This window comes from Lotus japonicus, chromosome 1, assembly GCF_012489685.1.
Source record: "Lotus japonicus ecotype B-129 chromosome 1, LjGifu_v1.2".
Classification (NCBI taxonomy): Eukaryota; Viridiplantae; Streptophyta; class Magnoliopsida; order Fabales; family Fabaceae; genus Lotus; species Lotus japonicus.
Window position 1 is genome coordinate 64,544,741 of NC_080041.1, and position 19,227 is coordinate 64,563,967.

Consider the following 19,227-nt stretch of genomic DNA (forward strand, 5'->3'; position numbering starts at 1 on the left):
GCTTCCGTGCCAAAGGTGAGGCGATATGGGCTCTCCCCCGTAGTCGAGTGCAAAGTCGTGCGGTATGCCTACAGGACGTGGTCGAGTTGCTCGGCCCAGTCGCCTTTGGCTTTCCCCAATCTTTTCTGGAGGCCCCGGAGGATGACCCTATTGGCTGACTCTGCCTGCCCATTTGTTTGGGGGTGCTCGACGGAGGTGAACCGCTGCTTGATGCGCAGGCCGTCCAAGAGGTCCCTAAACCCCTTAGAGGTAAATTGGGTCCCGTTGTCTGTAACCAGGACCCCGTGAACTCCGAACCTACTGATGACGTTCTTGTAGAAGAAACGTTGTACTCGGGCTGAGGTGATCGTTTCCAGCGGTTCGGCCTCAATCCACCGCTACAATCAAGTATTTGAGCTGACCGGGGGCTGTGTCGAACGGGCCCAATAGATCCATGCCCCACTGGTGGAAAGGCCAAGGACTGACCAGAGACGAAAGATGCGCCGGGGGGGGGGGGGGGGCGTTGTGCAGGTCAGCGTGCCTCTGGCACGGGTCACACTGCCTAACATGATCCGCGACATCTTTCTCCAGGGTGGGCCAGTAGTAACCTGCTCGGAGTACTTTTCGGGCAAGTGAGCGTCCACCCGGATGGTGGCCGCAGCTGCCTTCGTGGATTTCTGCTAAGACATAAGCCGCTCTGTCCTTGGGCAAGCACTTGAGAAGGGGGGTGGAGAATCCCCGCTTGAAGAGGTCGTCGTTAACTATGGTGTACCAGGAGGCGCACCTTACCAACTTTTTGGCTTCGGCCTTGTCGTCTGGTAACCATCCAGATCTGAGGTACTTGAAGATTGGGGTCCTCCAGTCTTCCTCCATGCTGACTGACATCATCGCTCGTCCCAACGGACGGTTGGGGTCAGCGATATAAGGGAGGGCTAGGGTCCCTTGAATGACCGTTCCATTCAGGCCAGGTTTCCCGGTGCTGGCCAATTTGGCCAGAGTGTCAGCACGATCATTCTGGGCTCGAGGGACGTGGCGGAATTCCACTTTGATGAATGTTGAAGCCAGTTGCTTCAAATGAGCCAAGTATTGTTCCAAGATGGGGTCCTTAGCTTGGGCTTCTCCATTTGCTTGCGAGACGACCGGTAGCGAGTCGCAGCAGACCAGGATCTCCTTTGCTCCTAAGTCTTTGGTTGTGACCAGTCCCGCAATGCAGGTCTCATACTCGGCCTGGTTGTTTGTGGTGGGGAAGTTAAAGCGGAGGGACTGCTCGACCACCATCCCGGTGCTGCTTTGTAAGACGATTCCCGCCCCTTCCCCTTCCTTGTTACTCGAGCCATCTACGTTGACCACCCATGTAGTCTCGGCGGGGGGCTCCTCTTCTTTTGTGAGCTCGACTAAGAAGTCGGCAAGGACCTGTGCTTTAATGGCTCTTCTGGGTTCGTAGTAGATGTCATGCTCGGAGAGCTCGATAGACCAGCTAACCATCCGGTCGGCTAGGTCGGGCTTGTGGAGGACCTGTCGGACCGGTTGATCGGTACGCACGACGATGCGATGAGCCTGAAAATACCTCCGCAGCTGCCAGGCTGTGGTCAGTAAGGTCAGCGCTACTTTCTCCAGCATCTTATACCTGAGCTCCGCCCCCTTCAAAGAACGGCTGACAAAATAGACAGGTAGTTGCACTCCCCCCTCTTCCCTGATCAGAACGGAACTTACTGCCTTTTCCCGCACTGCCAAGTAGAGGTATAGGGTCTCCCCTAGTTTAGGGCTGGTCAGAATAGGAGGGGATGAAAGGATTTCTTTCAGCTGGGTGAATGCAGCGTCGGCCTCTTCCGACCACTCAAAGGTTGTTCCCTTCTTTAGAAGTGTGTAGAGAGGTAGTGCGCGGAGAGCGGCCTTTGGCAAAAAGCGGCCGATCGCGGCCATGCGACCCGCAAGCTGTTGGACTTCTTTGACGGTGTGAGGGGTCTTCATATTCATTATCGCTTGACATTTGTCAGGGTTCAGCTCGATTCCACGGCTGGTCAGCATATATCCAAGAAATTTCCCGCTCCGAACACCAAAAGTACACTTGTCGGGGTTGAGGCGCATGTTGTGTTTCCTTAATTGCTCGAAGACGACTGCAAGGTCAACTGCATGATCTCCTCCCTTCGGGGTTTTGACTATGATGTCATCTATATAAACCTCGACCGACTTTCCCATCAAGTCCCCGAAGATCCGGGTTATCATCCTTTGGTAGGTTGCTACTGCGTTCTTGAGGCCGAAGGGTAGCATAGTGTAGCAGTAAGTGCCCCGATCGGTTATGTAGGCAGTTTTCTCCTCGTCATCTCTATGCATAGGGATTTGGTTGTAGCCTGAGTAAGCATCCATGAGAGAGAGGTATTCGTACCCGGAGGAATTGTCCACAAGTGCATCAATGCTCAGTAAGGGGAAAGGGTCCTTAGGGCATGCCTTGTTGAGATCGGTGTAGTCGACGCACATGCGCCACTTCCCGTTTGCTTTCTTGACCAGGACCACGTTGGAGAGCCAAGTAGTGTACTTGATTTCCCGAATTATCCCGGCCTGAAGCAACTCTATGGTCTGCTGCTTGATAACTTGTTGTTTCTCGGCGCTCATCTGCCTTTTCTTCTGAGCGACGGGTTTAAATTTCCGGTCGACGGATAGCTTGTGGCTGCAGAATGCAGGATCGATGCCGGGCACATCCGCCGATGACCAAGCAAATAGCTTCCCATTGGACAGCAGCAACTTTTCCATACGTTTGGAGAGATCCCGGGGGAGGCCACGAGCTATGTTGGTGGTATTCTCCGGAAGGCGACCGACCTGGATAGGGCGAGACTCCCCATCTGGCTTGAGGCGCTGGTCGTCCCTAAACTGGTCCACCCGAGGGTCGAGGTCGATCATGAAACTGGTGTGCTGAACAAGGAAGTTGTCGTGCTGGGCCTGAGTTTTGGACTTCTTTCTCTTCCTTTCTTCTCTGGCCAGTCGGAAACTGGAGTTGTAGCAGCTCCTCGCCATCTTGAGATTGCCGCGTACGGGCACTGCCCTTCCTGCCCAGGGGTACTGAAGCATCAGATGGTGGGTGGATATGATTGCCCTGAAGATGTTGAGGCTTGGCCTGCCAAGGATGGCGTTGTACGCCGTTGGACACTCCATCACCAGAAAACGAGCTTTGATTGTCCTGCAAATTCTAGGATCTCCCAAGGAAAGGCAAGTATCAAAATATCCTAAGGGTAGGACTCTGTCCCCTGTGAACACGATCAAGTCGTGGTCGTAGGGGAGCAGGTCTTTCACCGATAGTCCTAGGCTTTTATAAGCGTCATAAAACATAATGTCAGCGGAACTACCTGTATCAATGAGCGTCCTTCGAATCTTACCATTGCCGATCAGGGCCTCAACGACGATGGGGTCATCCTCCTCGCTGGTGTCCTCGCTGTAGTCATCTTCCGTGAAGGTGATGGCCACCTTCTGCCTTGGGGGGTGGAGGGAACCTGGGCGAGGTCTTCCGGTTGCGGACATGATGACATGGGTACTTCTTTTCCGGCTGTTGTTAGTGGGCCCGCCTGCGGCCCATCCTCCGGCTATGGAACCAACGCTGACTAGGTTGCTCCCATGGTGTCTTCGAACTTCATCCCGGCCGTGCCGGTCAGGGCTTCTTCTACGTTTGCGGCTTCTTCCGCGGCGCTCGGGGCTCCGGCGGCGCGGTGGTGTTCTGTCCTGGCGATCTGCCGATCAGCGCTTTGGAGGGGTTCGGGCACGGTGCCTTAGAGGGGTTGGGGCACGGTGTCTTGGAGGGGTCGGTGACCGTCTCGGGGGCGGTGAGCGCGGCCGTGGGAGGTCACCTGATGACATAGCCACATATCTAGACAACCTGCCTGCTCTGATCAGTTCCTCCACTTTGTCCTTGAGATTCAGGCACTCGTCCGTGTTGTGGCCCGGGTTATCGTGGAATTCACAAAATCTCTTAGAATCCAGCTTGTCCCCCCTCGTCAGAAGTGGAGGGGGTCAGTCCCTGAGGTCAGTGGAGGCCTTCTCCCTCAGGATACGTGACAGGGAGGAGTTCAGTGGAGTGTAATTATCATATTTCTTCCGCTTCGGCTTCCGTTCGTCCTGACCCTTCCGTCAGGAGTCCTGGGTCGGAGGCTGGTCTTTATGCTCTTTCATCTTCGGCGGTCCTTTGATCGCGAGCGTCTGAATCGCGGCTCGTAGGGTTGCAGCGTCCTCCATGTTTATGAACTTCTCTGCTCGAGCCAGAAATTCCTCCAGAGTGTTGGCCGGTTTGCCGTCCAGTGAGGTCAGGAAAGGTCCTGGAGCGAGAGCTGCGGTAGCTAGGACCAACCTAGTGTCGGGGAGGAGACCGGTGATATCCCCAACCTCCTTGTTGAACCGATTGAGAAACGCCTTCAGAGACTCCTTCTCTTTCTGCTTAACCAAAGCCAAGGTTTGCGCTGTCCTAGGTATACTGCGGACCGAAGAGTACTGGGATAAAAAACAGGACACGACCCCGTTCAAGTCGTGTAGGGAGTTGCTCGGCAGGTTCTGAAACCAGTTCATGGGTCCTTTTCCGAGACTCATGGGGAAGCAACGACAGTACAAGGGGTCGCTAGCCCCTGCGTACTGCATCGCACCCACGGAGAAGTTCACGTGTTCCTGCGTGTCGGTGTCTCATTCGTAGAGTTTCACTTTGGGTAGTGCCCAACCCTAGGGGAAGGGGAAAGCCATAATTTCTGGGGACAGTGGGCCTCCAATCGGTGTTGGATAGGAGACAAGTGCGTTGTTGGACCTGGGGCGGTTGTGAGTCCTGACCCAAGTCGGGGAAGGACTCTTGCGCCTGGAAGGGCTCCGTCGGGGAGAGTAGCGTCTCCGCGGTGTATGGCTGGCCACCCTCTCAGCCGCGGGTGCCCGGCGGCGTTCCTCCTGGTAGTAGGGGGTCGGATCGGGCCCCCGCTCGTCTCCTCTTCCTGGGAAAACGCGGGTTTGGGGTGCGAGTGAGTTTCCTGCTTCTCAAGTTGTCGCAGGCGTGCTCGGAGCATGTGAATCTCCTCTTGAGCGTCTCGGATCCTCATGCTGTGGGCATGTTCTCGTCCTGCCCCGTTGTCCTCTTCCATAGCCCGGATGCGTGCCTCCAAGCGGCAGAGTGCCTCATGGGCCGCATGCGGGGTAATGGCCGCGGGCTCCGGTGAGCGAGGGGGCTGCGGTTGAGGAGTCGGAGGAGGTGGGTGTTGGGGTTGAGGAGGAGGAGTTCTGCGATCCGTTGCTTCGTTGATAGTCTCCACATGGCCTTCAGGGGTTGGTCGGGACGGCGTGAAGTCTGACGTGTCTCCACCATAGTTTGCTAGTTGGTGACTTGAGGCGACGGCACGCGGTGCTGGGAAGAGTTTTACCAGATCCCCACAGACGGCGCCAATTGATCAGGGAGTGATCAAGCTACCCGCTGACGAGGGGTAGGAGAGAGGGGATCTGGACGCGTGGAAGGACTCCTGAGTTGGTAAGGTCCCGGGAGGGGCTCCTGCAAGACACTCCGATGCTGAAGTCAGTAAGAGAAGTTGTGAATATGGTGAGAGTAGTGAGAATACGTTACCTTTCAATGGAAGAGGTGCTCCTCTTATATAGTGGAGGTGAAATTAGGGTTGGAGCCATGCAACGTCATGCATGGCTCGTACGCAGGGTAAAGCCCGCCGTTGGATTACCTGCGGTAGCTGCAGTGGAACAGTGATCCAACGGCTTGGGGTTTCTACGGATCTGCACCAGCCAACCTACTCCCTAAGGTGGTTGGCCTAGGTCAACCCCTATTAGGTGGGCCCTAGGTCTTGTCCTTACCTTAGGTTTTAGGTCCCATAAGCCGGACGCTCCCAGGTTCCCTAGATCGTCCCCCAACAGGGACGTTCTGTGGGGTCCGTGGTTGTCCAGGGTGCCCTGTCCGTCTTTGGCCAGGGTTCCCGGAACACAACTAAAGCAAGCAGGGCCGGCCCTGGGCCTGTGCAAGCAGGCCCACCGCCCAGGGCCTCCAAAAAGAGGGGGCCCAAAAATTTTTTTTCCAAAGGCTACGGTTTCTAAACTGTTGCCTAAAATCTTTAGGCAACAGTTTTGAAACCGTAGCTTTTTATGAGATCTGGGTTCTACCACACTAAGAGGGAACCGTTGCCTTTTCAGACTTCTGGCCACAGTTTTTTGACTGGGGCACCTCGCCCGTGGCCTTTTCTCAAAAAACTACCATACTTTGCTAAATAATTTTTTCCCCACCCCTTTTTGCTAAATAATTTTTTTTTACATTATTCAGAAAAAAAAAACTTAAGCTTTCCCAAAAAAAAAGTAGTTGCATTTAAGACCAGTTCTGTACTTCTCTATTGAAGGTGTTCACAATTAATAAGAGAGAATTGCAGATACAAGTAACTTGATATTTGTTGGTCATATTTAAGAGCTTAATTAGCATTATATTGGAACGTGAAGGTTTCCTTGGGATCTTCTACCTAATTCACTAGATAAGTGGATATGACGTTTTGTTTATATGTTAATCACATTTTTTAAGTTGTTGATGATATTTACAATTTAAATAGATAATGTTCTTTAAAAAAATATTGTTAGGGGTCTATTTTTATTATTTGCCCAGGGCCTCCAAAATGTCGGGACCGGCCCTGAAAGCAAGATTAGAGATATTATTAGAGTATATATATATATATATATATATATATATATATATATATATATATATATATATATATATATATGCTACAGCTAACATTGCATTATAGAAGAGAGAGAAATTTACATCCGGATAAGATCCCCAATCAGCATCCCAATAGGCACTACAACATTTTGGTCATTTGGCAACACCTGGCACTGTTACGGCTGAATAAGTGTATCTGTAGAGGATCTAAGACAACGGTTTACTGTACTGTTGCCTGAACTGGTAAAAACTTATATCTTAAATAATGGGAAACGCTTTTTCCCCACTGCCTTTTAGAAACCATCACGAAAACGTTCTCATTAGTTTTCACCTACGTATTAAAGCCGTTTCCTAATATCCCTACGATAAAGCGTTTCTGAATACAATTCATTAAAACATAATTCCACCGCTAAAATTTTCATTATCGCGCGTTCATCTTCGCGATTTGCTTTCCCTTCCTTCTCCATCAACACAGAGGGTTCGTTGATTTCTCGACCCTCTCCATCACTAGGGTTCACGATTTCCTTCTTTGTGCGCGATCGTGTTCGCAATTTCCTTCTCCGCGCGCGAGCGTGTTCACGATTTCCTTCTCGGCGTGCAAGCGTGTTCGCGATTTCCTTCTCTGCGTGCGAGCGTGGTCGTGATTCTCCCTGCGCTAAGGTTTTAGGTGATTGGAAGTCGAGGTGAATCGGTAGATGATGGCTTTTTCGTTGGAGCTTGTACATTGGCGGTTCTGTCGTCTCTTCAGCGCACGAACGAAGAACAAGATTGGGAACAAAGAAGACTATTGCTGCAAATTGCTCGAGGTAAAATGGAATCCCTAGTTCTCTCGTCTTTTTATGTCTTCAATTCCCTATAATTTCTGTTACAGATATCAACCTAGTTCTATTCCAATTCATAACTGCTTTTTGGTTCAATTGCATGAAGGCGATGAAAACTCATGCATGAGGTTAATTTTTTCTTTGCTCTTTATCCAGAAATGCTTTCCAACACTTTGCAGCAATTTGTCATGCTTCATTGTTGATTTTTTGTTTCAATTGCCTATTGATGAAAGGATTAGGATTACTTGAGTTGTGTTATTTCATTTTAAATTTTAATTTGTTGTTTTGGAATGAGAGTATTTGGACATTGTTAGATCATGCTACTCAAAGCTCTGGAATACTTAATACTGCTATAATCTTATTCAATGGCAACTTATGTTATTGGACTTTGCCATGTTTTGGAATGAGACCACCTCCTCCGCGCGCGAGTGTGGTCGCGATTTCCTTCTCCGCGCACTAGGGTTTTAGGTGAAATCGACTGATGATGGTTTTCTCCTCGGAGCTTGCACATTGATGATTTTGCTAACGAGGAAGATAGAGAGCGGTTCTGTCGTCTCTTGAGTGCACGAACAAAGAACAAGATTGAGAACGAAGAAGTGAATTTGGTCAACTGAAACGCACCACCATCCCATTCCAGGTTTGTTCCTGTTGGATTGGAAGTGTCTGAAAGGTTCGTTGCGACATGTTAACCTGATCTATCTTTCGACAATCAATCACCTTAATGTAATTCAGCATGTGTCTTAATCTTGTTCTGATAAATTTGTTTTCTAAGGTTCGTTTCTGTTGCGTTTTTTTCCATTTTTCCTTTATATATACCTATTAAGGTGAACTTGTTGACAATTTACCTTAGATAATGTGAGGGTAGAGAACTGCTAGATTGGATATTGACCAAGTAAGTCTGTTTGGTGTTGGCCTAAACTTACTTTAATTTGTCTACTTTTGCTTTTAACAGGAAGGACAGTCGTTATACTGAAAAAGATGCAGCAGTGGTTGTAGGGCAAATGCTTAAGGTTGGTACAACAGGACATGAAACCAGAGGTGTGGTCCAGTCCGCTGACATATATAAGCAATATGTAGTTATGCAAGTATACATGAAAATATTTTTGTTTCCTGTATGCAGAATTTTCTTTTCAAATCAAACAGATAAGATTCACCTTTAAAGGCTACCGATTTTGATTTGTCTGATTTCATAAAACCTGGTGAGGAAAAATATTCATGCTATTGATTTGTCCCTCCCATATTTGTTGTGTCACTTGTGTGGCCTTAACCAATATTGTAAGTGGTTCTGTTGCATTTGATTTGCAAATAAAAACTATTATAAGCTGGAAAGTTTAACTTTCTATATCTTTTTTTACTAAGAAATAGCTTTTTTACTATATCTATTGTTAATTTCTGTTCAGCTGAATCCTTTCCTCCATAGTACTACTTGGAGGAGTTGTAGATTGAGTGTCTTCGCCATTTGTACTGGTGTTCTACTTCTTGGTTTGGAGAAGTTTACAATTATATTAGAGGTAGATATGTGCTTAGTTATTTGCAGTTTGAAGCTGAGGAGCTTCTTTGCTATGATCTGCTACTTTTTATATTTGTCCGTCATATGGACCTTTCAAGTTCTGTGTCAGGATCCATGTTTTAGGATTGTGATTTCTCCTTTATTTTAATACATTGGTGATTGTTTTTTTGTTTGGAGTGCTTTTATAGTGACTTACTTTACAGTATCTAAAGCTTTGGGTGGCATTTCAGAAAACAAATTCGCTTGCTTTGGAGAGGTTCATGGAGCGGATGAGCAGCTAGGGTTATGCAGTTAGAATCTAGTATGATTTTTTACCTTTAGGTTCTGGTTGTCTTCTACTTGAAGGTATGCCCCTTATGCTATAATTAGATGAATTGAGCTATTAAGCTTGAGAGAAACGAAGAGGACAAGCTTACACATGCATTTCTTTCTTCTAAACTTGGGTCATTCATATTAACTTGGTAACAGATGCCATTAACATGGAAGTTGGCAAACTCGAAGCCATTCTACACTTGATTAATTCTGATGACTTGTTTATGATGCAGTCATTCACGCAATTCCTTCACTACAGGCCCTGTCATTGACCATTCTAGCAAGGAAGGTGTCTCAGGTCAGATTTGTAACACTTAGATGAGGAATTTAAGCCAAATGAGTATACATGAATAAAGAAACTTGATTTTTTTTACTAATTCTTGTTTGAATAATTTCAACATCTTAAAAAGGATCATCCATAGTCCATACCGATGCTTGGTAAATGGAAATACCTTCTGGGTTGCTTATGCTCTATGTTTAAGGAAATTTATGATCATGCATACCATTTGCTAGGAATTGAAGAAGATAAAAACTGTTTTCATATGCCAACTCTGAACTGATTAAAATGATCTCATTATGTTTGCAGCTTCAGTGTTTGTCTGAGGTGGAAGCTTAAAACTCCTTATCATCTATTTGCATTGTTGTCTCCTTGGGCATGTCACTCACAAACAAAATGAGTGCATTAGTTTTATGATTAATTATAGTAATAGCTGTGTATTTTAGTTTGCTGGATATTTTCTTGTTTAATTACACAAAATGTTGTAAGAAATTCAATCATAATCGAACAGTTGTGTAATTATTTGGAAACATTTGACAACGGTTAGGAAACCGTGCTCATAAATATTAGACAACGACTTTTGTAAAGCCTTCGAGAACGTTTTCGACAATCCTACGAAGACGGTTTTATAATTGTATCCCTTTAAAGTGATAATACAACGTTTTACTCCTGTCACATATGGAAACCCTTGGGTATCCGCTGCCAAAGAAAACCAATAAAAGCGTTGCGCATTTAGTCAAGAAAAACGGTTTTGGAATGCTGTTGCGAATTTTACCAAAAAGCGTTGCACAATCATAAGGCAACGCCTTAGACTACCACACGTTCAAAAGCGTTTCAGAAAGAAAAGGAAACGGTTTTTTGACTTTATGCAACGGTTTTCGGGCGTTGCTGTAGGACTAAAATGTTGTAGTGAGGCCACCAAGGACACTAGTGAATGTAGAGAACAAGGTCTGATGTGCAAACCATGATTAATAGTCGCTCTTCGTGTTAGGATAGCTTGCACAGCAAGCTTCACATTTCTCAATATATAGCTTAGAGCTATAACTGTAATCTTCAGCTTGATAATAATACAATTCAGTCACTTTTTGTTCATCATGTTCCCTCCATTGACCAGCTGGCTGACATCTTCACTGAGGCTCTCTCCAACCCAGTTTGAAGCTCTAAGAGACAAACTCAATGTCACTGAGAAACTTGTTTCTCACCCACCTTGAGTTTGAGGGGGGTATATTAGAGTATATATAGTTATATGCTAACATGGCATTCAGTTAGTGATAGTAACAGATTCAGTGTGTAACTGAATCTCTCTTCTATTGTGTTAGGATAGCTTGCACAGCAAGGTTTACATTTCTTTATGTATAGCTTAGAGCTATAACTGTAATCTTCAGCTACATAATAATATAATTCAGTTACTCTTCATATTTATTGTTAATTAAAAATTGTGACATCATCGTATTTTGTGCAGATCATTATCTTCTCGTGGATAGTAGGCTTGGGGATAATCTGTATCAATGTATACTACCTTATTACTGCTTTTGTGGGTTGGATATTTCATAACAGTCTACCAAAGGTGGCAAATGTGTTCATTGGGATCATAGTGTTTCCTCTAATGGCAATCTATGTTCTCTCAGGTATCTACCTCACGCTCAGAAAAGACACTGTCCAAGTATATGTTGAGACAAAGAATGACCCAATGATGCAAACTCATGTGGAAAAGGGGTTTATGAACAATGGTCAATTAGAGCTGAGCCATGTTCCTTACAGAGAAGATTTAGCTGATATCCCACTACCAGAATAGGGGACCTGAGCTATGGACCAAGCACATCACCATCCATAAACAGGAATTTCAAATTGCAAGTTAATCACATTTTTCTGCTGTAGTCGTGACGAAGGATAGAATTATGTTTATTTAAAATTAAAATATTTTTATATTTGATTAGCATTAGCCCTTAGGGGGGTGATTTTAAGAATATAAATTCCTTTATGGGGTATATGTATTTATGTGTGCTCAAATATGTAGACTAAAGCCTAATTTAGTGAAGCTGGCGATTATTTGCCAAAAAAAAAGAATATGAAAAATGAAAAAATTTATTAGGAAGGGATTTGTTTTAGAGCAGCAAAAGTTGATTAATTAATTAATATACTTGAGAACAACCCTCTCAAGTAGGGGAGAATGGAAAAAAAATTGCCAATAAAAATCGTTCTGAGAACATAATGGTTTGAATATTTTCAGTCCAATTTATGTATGAGGGGGCTACTGTCTCACTCCATCTCCTGCGAATTAAAATTCAGTTTTTTGAAGGCAAATGTTTTAAAGTTTAGTTTAAATTAAAATGTTGTAGTGAATCAGAACCCTTGTCCATGATCAGTGAGCTTCTCCATGAATCTCAATGCTGACAGGCACAACCTACTTGCAGCAGAAATCCTTGGTATATGAAATTGATCTCAAAGCTTATGTTTTAATGCATAAAGTAGGTCAAATTATGCAATGTGATCCTGCTTTTACCTATTATATTTGTTGGGTATTTTTATACGTATGAATATATTTGAAGGAGATTATTTTATTCATCATTGTGAGCTCTATATATATAGAACAATTACATAACAGAAAAATAACAAACCTACTTATAAACTGATATGATTTCTAAAATCAAGTGATATTGATTTTAGAAACAACTAATATTATCTTAATCTTATTCTAATTTGAAAATAAATCTAAACAATATCTTAAAACAAAGTTTAAATCCTAACTACTTATCTCCTCTTAATTTCAGCTATTATAGGAATATTCTCAACAAATCTCCTCTTGACTTTAATAGCTGGAAACTCTTGATTTTGTCTTCAATCTGCTGTAGAAGATGAATCATGAATTGTTAATCTATTTATATTTCTGACTTCATGAAATATTTTCACAATTTTCCTTTGAACAATCTTGAGGCATATTCTCTACCAAAACAGCATATAACTTATGATCTCTGATTTCATTGAAATAGAGTGCATTGAGTCGCTTAACATTTCTCCCATCATCACTAACTACAAGTAGTGAAGACTCCTTCAGTGCAGCAACAATAAATGAATAATCTTGAGTGAAGTTCTTCATTCTTCTAAAAGAAGCAATTATTGATATAGGAACAAAACCTTCTTTGTTTTTCTTGACGAAACTCAGCAAGTATTCATCAGTGGGCAAATTTTTATCACTGAAATAATATTCCACCTGCTTAATGATCTTGTGTTTGAGTTCCTCATCATGATGGTAATGCTTGTGATCATTGTCTGAAACCATGACATGAATTTCTGGTTTTGCAATATCATCCGAGCCAAGATCAGAATTTGAACCACTAACATGTTTGAGGGTAGAAGCCTTGGTGGTGGAATCGTCGGCTTCCATTGACAAGAGAGGAAGATCATTCGCTGCCAAATTTAGAGCAAAACTTTTGGCTTTCATCTTCACCTTGAACATGTCCCTATCTTTTGCATCTTTTATCACACACATGTTATCTTCAAATATGATTTTGAAACCTTTCTCTACAAGTTGTGCAACACTGAGCAAATTTTGATCAGTATCAGGGACATATAAAACATCTGAGATATATTTCAAACCTGACAAGCTTTCAATCACAACAATTCCTTTTCCTTTGTTTGGAATGAAATCACCATTCCCAATTTTTACTTTGGAAACAATTGATTTGTCAAGCTCTTTGAATAACTTCTTGTTATTGGTCATGTGGTTTGTACAGCCACTATCTATCAACCATGAATTGCTTGAGATATTGCTTGCAGCAAAGCACGTTGTGACGAGAAGTAGTTCATCATCTTCTTGTTTGTAACGCCCCGATTTTCGGGTGTCACTTTAGTAACCTATTAATTTAAATATGCAATATTTTCCAAATGAATTTCTAAAGCGAGTAATTTTTTTTCTTTTGAATTGTTTTCAAAACATGCAATGCTTACACCCAACAGTAAATAAAATCTACATCAAGCCTTGACCAAGGCAAGTTCCCGAATGTATGAACGAAATAACACAACTACAAATCTAACGAATGAAATCAGATCCAATAAGGAATCTGTTATGCCACGACACCCTAATCCGACCTACTCCCTACGATCTCCACGCCGGGGAACCGCAAGAAAGCAATGCATCGGAACCTACCCGAATCTCAAATGCAAATTCCTAAAAGTTATTAGGCAAGCTTAAACCAATAATGGTAAGCTCTCTAACCCAAGGCTCTAACCTTAAACCCGACTCTACTCTTCGTGTCTTCCACTAATCTTCAAGTCTTCAGCTCTGACTCGTGCAAAGGTCAAGTTTCATCGACAGTCCTCCATCGCCTAATAGCGTTAAGCGCCCAAACAACAAATAGCAAATAGAAATGGTTAACTCCATGCAATTACCACATATAAAAGAGAAAAACATGCTATTCAGATATAAGTGCATAACATGGCACATACGCTAGCAACCTAATTCAAGATAGATGACGACATATATTCAACAATATAGATTTAAATCAACTATCAACAACCTCAACAATGTTTCTACTCAGATATCAGCAACTTAACAACATGTAACATTTATTCAGACATCAACTTAACAACATATAACAACTCAGATATCCACAACCTCCACAGTATAGAATCAAATCATTTGACAATAATCTCAACAATATAACCTCAAATCAAATAGCAGCAACCTCAATCTATAACATCTAATCAGATGTCAACAACCTTGACAATATAACGTCAAATCAGATATCAATAATCCTCAACAATATAACAACAAATCAGATATCAATAATCCTCAACAATATAACATCAAATCAGATATCAATAATCAAACAATATGAGTCAATAAATAGCGTCTCGAAAGACGGGACAATGATAGGACACACCTCCTCATCGCCACTTATAACGTCATACATGACAGGACAATCATAGGACACACCTCCTGATCGCCACTCAGTGTCTCACAAGACGGGACAATGATAGGACACACCTCCTCATCGCCACTTAGCGTCTCACAAGACGGGACAATGATAGGACACACCTCCTCATCGCCACTTAGCGTCTCACAAGATGGGACAATCATAGGACACACTTCCTGATCGCCACTTAGCATCTCACAAGACGGGACAATCATAGGACACACCTCCTGATCGCCACTTAGCGTCTCACAAGACGAGACAATCATAGGACACACCTCCTGATCGCCACTTATACTTAAGCCTTATATGCCAAGTCAGACAACAACAAAGCCCAACCAAGGGCCAATCCAAAGTAACCGCATGTTCTATCCACTAGGAAGCAGTAATGACAGAAACCAGTAAACGGCCGAAGCCTCTCAGAAAACGGAGACACACGTCTCAATAAGTTTACTCGGTCGGAGCCTTCAAAAAACATTTGGCACAAGCCTCAGAAACAGTCAACATAAGCAAGCATACAACATTGCAAGCATAATAATCATAATCCAATGCCAATCAATATAAACATCTTCATCTCAAACGCATGCAGTGCGAATAAATCATGCAAGACTCAAATGACGCTCTAAAACTTAGTTACCCTTACCTTAGCCAATTTCTCCATCCAAGCTCAACATCCCAGTCCAATCCAAAATAAAGCTCCCGAACCCAGCAAGTTCCCCGGGCTTCCTCCTCAGTTGTGAAACCTCACCAATTCCTCCAAAATCTATTTCCTCAGCTCAACTCGTTCCAAACCTTAAGCAAAGTATCATTGATTAGTCGCTAAGAAACAAAACAACTAATAACACTATCAAAACCCGAAAAGAAGCTTTCAAAGCTCTAGAGTTCGACATTTAGGCACGAATGGACAATAAGACAGGTTTTCGCTAAAATGCGCATAACTCGAGCTACAGAACTCGGAATGACACGAAACCAATGCCAAAATTTCGACAATTGAAAGAGCTACGCAATGGCTTAGGTCATAAAGACCCAAAAATTATTTTTGGACATGGTACCCTAACAAACAGGTTTCGGCCACTTTAGAAAATAGGGTTTTCGAACTTTTTCTTCGATCTAAATCAATTCCTAGGTATTCTTAGGCGATATCTAGGCCAGGGAAACTCTCAGAAAAATTATCGAGTCGAAAACTGTCGCAGGGGTATTGTGGTCAATATTTTTAGCTCGGAAACTCAAAATCAGAATTTCGAAAAACAAATTAAATGGGGTCGATACCAACGACGATTATGACGACTAATCCTACTGACGCTAAGCTCAGTCGAGAGTTTTTGACTCAAAAAGCGGAACCTCAACATAAAATGGGTTTTTAGTCAGTTTTTCAGGTCTACGGCGACTCGGTGAAAATCCGAACGATCCAACAGGGATTATAGCATGTTGGGTTGCAGTAGAAGATAGTTGGAATGAAAAATCGAGGTAATCAGACATTTTTACAAAAATCTCTAAACTTTGAGACCAGAAATAGCTAGAATATCCGACAGAAAGCAGAAATAGAAGTAAGATTAAGCATCCTTACCTCTGTGCCTACGCGTAGCTTCTGAAATCAGGACGATCGGACAAGAATCGGAAAAAGCTCTGCACCCCTCTCTTTCTCTCTCTAACTCTCGGCCACTTTGGGAGAAAATGAGATATTTTCTCATTTTTTCCCTTTTTATAGTAGAGGGGAAAATCCGAAAAATCGATATTTTGCGGTTCCGGTCGTTTTGGTACTTTTGTCTGCTGATAAAAATTGAGTATTCGGCGACAGAATGTTGAAACTCAAATCAAGGTTCATTTAATTGAGGATAACGTCTCAAAGACGGTGTGAGTCGATTTATGCCGAAAAACTACTTTTTACAGTCGACGTCGGATGAGGAAACTTCCTTCAGGAAAAAGATCACAAACGTCGAAAGAAATGAGGCAACGCGGATGGAAACTTCGTTAGAAGCTCCGAATAGAAAAACCCTTCATTCAAGGTCTTAGTTAAAGTTCCCGAGACGTTAAAGTCTGGCTTCGGCGGACTTCCGGGAAGCGAAACCGAACAAGCGTACAGTCCAGGGTTTCGTATCGGAAAGCTAGTCATGGGAAAAATACTCAGAGGTTCTTATTCTCTCTTTAATTCTAAAATTCTCTTAAACAATGCTCTAGAAGCGGATATAGCCTTTTTCGGACACTCTCGACCTTAGTCGGGTGCGAATATGGCTCGTGCTATCAATCAAAATGACTAAAGTGTCATCCTTAAACATACTGCGAACTTTCGTCTTCATAACGCTAATCCAAACATTAAACACGAGTCAAGTTCCTCTCACGCTGACACAAAATCCTATGCGTGAATTGAAAATTAATTATTTATTTAATTCTAAAATCCTGGGTCTTACATTGTTCCTCCATGGTCACCTTAGCCTCCTCTGGTTCAGAGTTGCAAACTCGTTCTACATGTCCCATATTGCCACACTTTCTGCACTTAATGTCTGGCCTCCAAAAACATCTTGTTTGAGGATGGTTAGTCTTTTTGCAATTAGGACAAGAAGGAAAATTCTCACCTTGCTGCTTTTCCCACTTCTTGGATTTTGTGCTTTCATACGATACATACCTTGTACCTCCACCTCATCTTGTCTCATGGTTCTCCTCTGCTCCTGTGCTTGTAAAGCATTAATTAATTCTCCCAAGGTAATGGTTGACAGGTCTTTTGACTCCTCCAACGCTTATATCTTTGACTCATATTTTTCAGGAATAGTGACAAGAATTTTCTGCACTATTCTTTCATCAGAAAAGTCTCTACCAAGAAGTCTCACTTTATTTGCTATGCTTAACAATCTGTCAGCATAGCCCTTGATGGTTTTATTATCTTTCATGTTCTACATCTCGAATTCCCTGGCAAGGTTGAGAACTTGCATGCCTTTAGTTCTTTCACAACCTTGATATTCTGCTTTGAGATGTTCCCAAATTTCTTTGGCGGATTTCATATTCATTATTCGTGTGAATATGATCTTGGACACGGAAGAAAATAGACAATTTTTTGCCTTAGCCTTTTTTGTCTTCTTCTGTTTGTGATTCTTCATCTGAGCCACTGTAACACCCCGATTTTCTCGAGGGTCACTTTAGTAACCCTTATCCAAACTAAATATATTGACTAAACTTTCGGAGTCCAAAAATGCGAGTAGCTTTTTTTTTTTCAAAACATGCTCTAGCGAATGCACAGTAATTACCCAATAATATATAACTTTATATCCAAAAGTATAGGTACAATTGAGCCTTCAAAAAGAAATATCAAAAGACTTATGCCTGACAAGCTCCCTATGATCTATACTCTGGATAGACCACCAAACAACACCCATCGGGACCTACCCTTCCTCCGAACCCAAGAGAATACAAACTCATATGATCATCCTACAAGCTTCAACCAACGACGGTAAGCTTTCTACCCAAAGGTCTCAAGCCCTACACAAGAATCTACTTCTCTTCTGAGCAAGTCTCCTCGATGGTCGAACATTCTATCTCTGATAAGATCTGCGACAGGGTTCTGGCATCACAGACATGTAGTCAATCCCACGAACGACTTACGACGCACTTCACCAAACTGATACATAAGCATGGTTCATAATCTCATTATCATGGATCCTCGTCATTGACAGCACCATTATGGCCCCTCCAAAGCATGGTACTTGATCATGTCGTCGTCCATCACCTGGCAGTCGCCGGCCGCCCAAACACAAGCAATACATACAATGGCGTGCGAGGGTCAACTTCCAGAATATATGTATATATATAATAGTAGGTTACCCAGTAGCACATAAATCATATACTTATATGTTGCACGCTTACTCACGCAGATCTATCGATCACGTGGCTTACGTAAAATACGAGGGTTGTCAATGACAAACCTCTCCAACACACATAACAATTAAATCACATTTATCTTATCTCAAGCATATCAAAACTCATAGCATATATCACCTCATCACCAAGCTCAATCGAAAAATCCTAAGGTTAGTCTATATGCTTGTGCAAATGCAATGCCACACAGGCACATCAAATGATTCGAATATAAACGTCATTTCCATATGAGGTAGGCGGGACAACACTTTGTCGGTACGATACCCACTCCAGTATCGACCTCTAACTAGTGAATGCCACTTAGTTGATACCCACTCCAGTATCAACATTGTTGATACCCACTCCAGTATCAACATCGTTGATATCCTCTCCATTATCAACATCTGAAGGTACGACCACTCCATCGTCCTCAGAAGACAGGCATGGCCACTCCACCATCTTGACAAAATGTATGCATGCATGATATGAATCACGGTTAGCCAAACAAACAAGAACGCCCTCTCGAGTGTTCGTGTTTACTGCTAAGAAAATAGTTAAACTAGGATACCAATCGGGGTCCATCACCAACAGTTGCACTCCGCTCCAAGTGACTGAAGTTTACCCTACGACGGGTCACTCCACTCCAAGTAACCGTGTCGTCGAGTCTCGTCTTTCTTTCCTCAAAACTCATCAAATAAGAGTCCACCTTTCAAATTTTCTTTTCTAAAAAGGATTGATTGAAGTCCCCTCTGAAAATAGATTTCTCATTCTTTAAGAGTTTTGGGTTGCAAATAAACCCTCTTTTAATTTACAAAATATGTGTACATAATATTTTCCATTAGATGAAGTTTATAAGTAAATCATTAATACGTTTGTTCTTTTTCAAAAACTTTGGTAGGTTAAAATAA

The 19,227-nt window shown here is 43.2% G+C and overlaps 1 protein-coding gene and 1 long non-coding RNA gene across 2 annotated transcripts in view; both read left to right on the forward strand.

The window, feature by feature from the left end:
- LOC130742374 (metal transporter Nramp7.2-like) overlaps positions 1-11,439 on the forward strand; it is a 35,523-nt gene extending 24,084 nt beyond the window's left edge. The window contains 1 exon segment of the mRNA XM_057594476.1: positions 11,023-11,439. Within this exon segment, the coding sequence (XP_057450459.1) occupies positions 11,023-11,355 (333 nt within the window). The 3' untranslated portion in view covers positions 11,356-11,439.
- LOC130738419 (uncharacterized) lies at positions 9,202-10,108 on the forward strand. Its single transcript, XR_009019396.1, has 3 exons — positions 9,202-9,316; positions 9,517-9,581; positions 9,870-10,108. It is a non-coding gene; the product is annotated as an uncharacterized LOC130738419 (long non-coding RNA).
- Positions 11,440-19,227: the final 7,788 nt, after the last annotated feature.